Source organism: Colobus angolensis, unplaced genomic scaffold (genome assembly GCF_000951035.1).
Source record: "Colobus angolensis palliatus isolate OR3802 unplaced genomic scaffold, Cang.pa_1.0 Scaffold44, whole genome shotgun sequence".
Lineage (NCBI taxonomy): Eukaryota > Metazoa > Chordata > Mammalia > Primates > Cercopithecidae > Colobus > Colobus angolensis.
This window is the reverse complement of record NW_012117821.1, coordinates 1,585,451-1,589,767: the sequence shown is the minus strand read 5'-3', so window position 1 is coordinate 1,589,767 and position 4,317 is coordinate 1,585,451. Positions and strand designations below refer to the sequence as shown.

At 58.6% G+C, this 4,317-nt stretch overlaps 2 protein-coding genes across 2 annotated transcripts in view; both read left to right on the top strand.

Moving 5' to 3' along the window:
• The first annotated feature begins 139 nt into the window (after positions 1-139).
• RABL6 (RAB, member RAS oncogene family-like 6) overlaps positions 140-4,317 on the top strand; it is a 48,476-nt gene continuing 44,298 nt past the window's right edge. Inside the window, exon 1 of the mRNA XM_011957280.1 lies at positions 140-235. The gene's annotated coding sequence lies outside the window, so the exon portion shown is untranslated. The remainder of the gene's footprint in view (positions 236-4,317) is intronic.
• Positions 3,458-4,317, top strand: part of CCDC183 (coiled-coil domain containing 183) — a 6,387-nt gene continuing 5,527 nt past the window's right edge. The window contains exons 1-2 of the mRNA XM_011957404.1: positions 3,458-3,903; positions 4,117-4,284. Coding sequence (XP_011812794.1) covers positions 3,730-3,903; positions 4,117-4,284 — 342 coding nt within the window. The 5' untranslated portion in view covers positions 3,458-3,729. The remainder of the gene's footprint in view (positions 3,904-4,116; positions 4,285-4,317) is intronic.

Here is a 4,317-nt window from a genome sequence, read left to right as displayed (position 1 = left end):
GGTCCACTGGGGAGAGCTCAATGGAGGGGCGGGGCTAAGAGAGCACGACCCTCTCTGGAGAAAGCCCAGCCCCGACACCATCGGGCGGCCGGTCCCCACGCCCTCTCACTGCGCCCTCGGTCCGCCCCAGATCATCCGCCAGCTGGAGAACAACATCGAGAAGACAACGATCAAGATCATCGCCAGCCAGAACATCCACCTGCTGTATTTGGACCTGCTGGATTATCTGAAGACAGTGAGCCCAGCGGCCCGGGGAGGGCGGGGGCCCGGGGCTGGGATCTGGGAAGGGCGGGAGCGTCCTGGGGCGGAGCCACCCCGCACCCGCCAGAGAGGGAGCTCTGCTGGAGCACCGGCTACGCAGGACGCCAAGGCATGTGGAAAACGTTTTTTTAAACTTCATTTTTGGCTATTCCAAAAGAGCATATCGTGGGGTGTATCAGAATTCTTCGGACTTTCTTGCATGTATCAAATGATTTAGTATTGTTTGTATCTTGCCTGTCATTTTCTCATTGCCTGGGCCTCTGAGAGTCAGAGACAGGTCCTGCACCCTCACAAAGTCCTTGCACCGTTGAGGGTCCGCTGGGCCTGTAAGCACGGCTTGCTGCTGTCCCAGCCAGCCCACCCGCCCTGCTCCCTGCAGACGAGGCCAAAGGCAGCCAGCAGTCCTACTGTGAGGGAAGACCCCCTTCATGGGAGGCTGAACACCGCCCCTCGGGCTGCCACAAAGCAGAACCTGCTCCAGATGGGCTGTAGATGGGGAAGGAGAGCACAGGAGATGCTAAGAGGAGCAACCTGTGGACGGGGCCGAGAGCCAGCTGCAAAAGGGGGCAGGCGAAGCCCCCCAAACACCCTCACCCCAAGACTGGGCAGAGGGGAGCTCTGGAGAACCATGCTCTGGGAAGGTGACAGCAGTGCACTTTAGGAGAGTGGTGGATGGGGTGGCATCGCAGCTCTTTCCTGCTGAGGTCCCAGTCCAGGTGGCTCTCAGCTCCATCCTCTGCTTGTCCCTCTTGCCTTGGCCCCTGATCCTATTGGCTCACCTGGAAGCCCTGCCCCTCTATCCTTCCTGGGCCCACCCCTCTCCCCACCCCTGTCCATGCCCCTCCTTCACCTGGGTGCTTTCTGTCTCCCTGGTAGCGCCTTCTTCTCTTTAGAACATACACACTTAAAAAATAATTATTCCTGGCCTGGGCATGGTGGCTTATGCCTGTAATCCCAGCACTTTGGGAGGCCAAGACAGGTGGATCACCTGAGGTCAGGAGTTTGAGACCAGCCTGGCCAACATGGTGAAACCCCATCTCTACTAAATATACAAAATTTAGCTGGGCATGGTGATGCACGTCTGTAATGCCAGCTACTTGGGAGGCTGAGGCATGAGAATCACTTGAACCCAGGAGGCAAAGGTTGTTGCAAGCCGAGATCGCACCATTGCCCTCCAGCCTGGGTGATAGAGCAAGATGCAGTCTCAGAACAATGGAAAAAACAAACAATAATTCCCATAGTCATCCATATTTTTTAAAATGAAGATTTTACACTTGTGGTTTTGTTTTTTTGAGATGGAGTTTCACACTGTTGCCCCAGCTGGTGTGCAGTGGTGCGATCTCGGCTCACTGCAACCTCCGCCTCCCGGGTTCAAGTGATTCTCCTGCCTCAGCCTCCTGAGTAGCTAGGATTACAGGCACCCACTACCACGCCCAGCTAATTTTTTGTATTTTTAGTAGAGATGGGGTTTCACTATGTTGGCCAGGCTGGTCTCAAACTTCTGACCTCATTATCTGCCCGCCTTAGCCTCCCAGTGTTGAGATTACAGGCATGAGCCACCGCGCCCGGCCTATACTTGTAGTTACTGAAAACAAAATACTATAGCAAAGCCATCCTGAGCATGTATGTACCTGGTTCTGGGCTAAATAATTCCTTTCACACTCTCAATTCGTCCTGACGGCAACCTGCTGAACGAGCCATCATCTTACAAATGGGGACAGTCAGAGAGGTTAAGTAACTTTCCCAGTGTCACACAGCCAAGCTAGCTGGTCAGAAGCTGCCTTGGCCTCGAATCCTCTCTGACCCCAAGCCCATGTCTTGAGCCCCTCTGCTTCACTTTAAAGCAAAGCTGCCCCGAACCTCCCTGGGTTTCGGAGTTAGCCTTTTCTTTTTTTTGAGACGGAGTCTCATCTGTCGCCCGGGCTGGAGTGCAGTGGCGGCAATCTCCGCTCACTGCAAGCTCCGCCTCCCGGGTTCACACCATTCTCCTGCCTCAGCCTCCTGTGGAGCTGGGACTACAGGCGCCCACCACCACGCCCGGCTAATTTTTGTATTTTTAGTAGAGACTGGGTTTCACCATCTTGGCCAGGCTGGTCTCAAACTCCTGACTTCAGGTGATCCATCCACCTCGGCCTCCCAAAGTGCTGGGATTACAGGCATGAGCCACCATGCCCAGCTTATTTATTTTTTTGAGACAGAGTCTCGTTCTGTCGTCCAGGTGGTGTGCAGTAGTGTAATCTCAGCTCACTGCAAGCTCCACCTCCCGGGTTCAAACAATTCTGCCTGAGCCTCCTGAGTAGCTAGGACTACAGGCCTACACCACCACGCCCAGCTAGTTTTGTATTTTTAGTAGAGATGGGGTTTCGCCATGTTGGCCAGGCTAGTCTCGAACTCCTGACCTTAGGTGATCCGCCCACCTCGGCCTCCCAAAGTGCTGATATTACAGGCATGAGCCACCGCGCCCGGCCTAGGACTTTTAGTTTTAATACCGGGACAATCCAGGACATGGAGGAGCAAACAGACCCCTTACTGCCCACTCCCTGACAGAGCTGGGAGAAGGGATCAAAGGGACCTGCATGGAGGGACTGAATCAGAGTGGGGCTTCCAGGAGACTTGTGAGCATAAGAGCAATACGGGCTCCAAAGCCAGAAGGGACAGGAAAACACCCACCTACTTCCATGGGCAGCAGATCTGGAAGGGACCACAGGACCCTGCCATCCATCTCCTTTGCCTCACCCTCCCCACTTGTCCACCTCCCCACACCTGTCCACTGAGAGCCCTTCAGACAGCTGCTGCTGGGCATTGGAGCGGTGTCCCCCAGGACAGGGCGGGAGGAGGGATCTTGGCCGTGGAGGTGGCGTCCCCCTGGACCCTGGGGCCTCCCTGACGCGAGCCTCACCCGGGGGATTTCAGGCCAGGCCCTTGGCCCAATCCTGGCCACTGTGTCTCCTCCACCTGCCCACAGAGCAGTGTCGGGCACTCCAGATCCAGGGGGTGAAAGAGAATACGGACCAGAACAAGGCCACGCTGGCCCTCCTGCGCAGCAACATCCGCCGCGGGGCCCAGGACTGGGCTTTGGCCAAGAAGGTGCACAAATGCCGCCCCTCCCCTCTGCCTGGGGAGCAGGGGGGAGGCACTTTGGAGGGCGGGCACTTCCTCTCCCCTCCACCCCAATCTTTCTGGATCCAGGGGGCATGTGAGGAGGGGCCCTGCTAGGACCCGTGCCCTGGGCTCCAGTCACCCCAGCATCTGATGGGCAGGTTCCCCATCACCCACCCTGGAGGGCTTGGCTTCTGTGAGCCCACATCCTGCAGCAGGGGCCCCCTCTGGCTCTCCGGCCAGTTAGGGGACACCTGGGCCCTCCTCTGCATACTCCTCCACCACGTCACCTCTGAACTTGGATGGCCAGGATGGAGTCCCGCGGCTCGCTGCTCCTCGTGAGAGCAGGGGTCTCGCTACTGGGCTAGCATGGGATACAAGAGGCCCTGGGGAGAATGCCTGGAGGGGCCAGCGGCTGTGGGTGAGCAAAGGGCCCGCCCTAGCTCAGCCGCCGCCGCTCCGCAGTATGACCAGTGGACCATCTCCAAGGCCTGCGGGAAAAACTTGCCTTTGCGACTGGCGCACTGCCGCAGTACCATGGAGGTAACCAGGCAGGAGGGGCCTCGAGACCCAACCCTCCCCACCCGTCAGCGCACCCCGCCCACTAGATGTTACGGAGCCGACAAGGGACGGAGCAGGTGCCCAGCCCCAGGGTCCCTGTGGGGGTTGCCATGAGCCTCCACCGGCCCACCTGCTGGCGAGCTCCATGGCGGCCCCCTGCGCAACCATGAGCGGGCGGTGCCCTTCCCGACCCAGGTAGCGCGGGAGAAGTTGCGCAAGTACGTCTTCGACCGCGTGAACACGCACAACCTACTGATCCACCTGGTGCGGCGGCGCGGGCAGAAGCTGGAGAGCATGCAGCTGGAGCTGGCCAGCCTGCAGAGCCAGCCGGACGCCAGCAACGAGGAGCTGCGGCTGCTGCAGGTGGAGAGGCGGGGCTGGGAGGGCGGGGCGGGG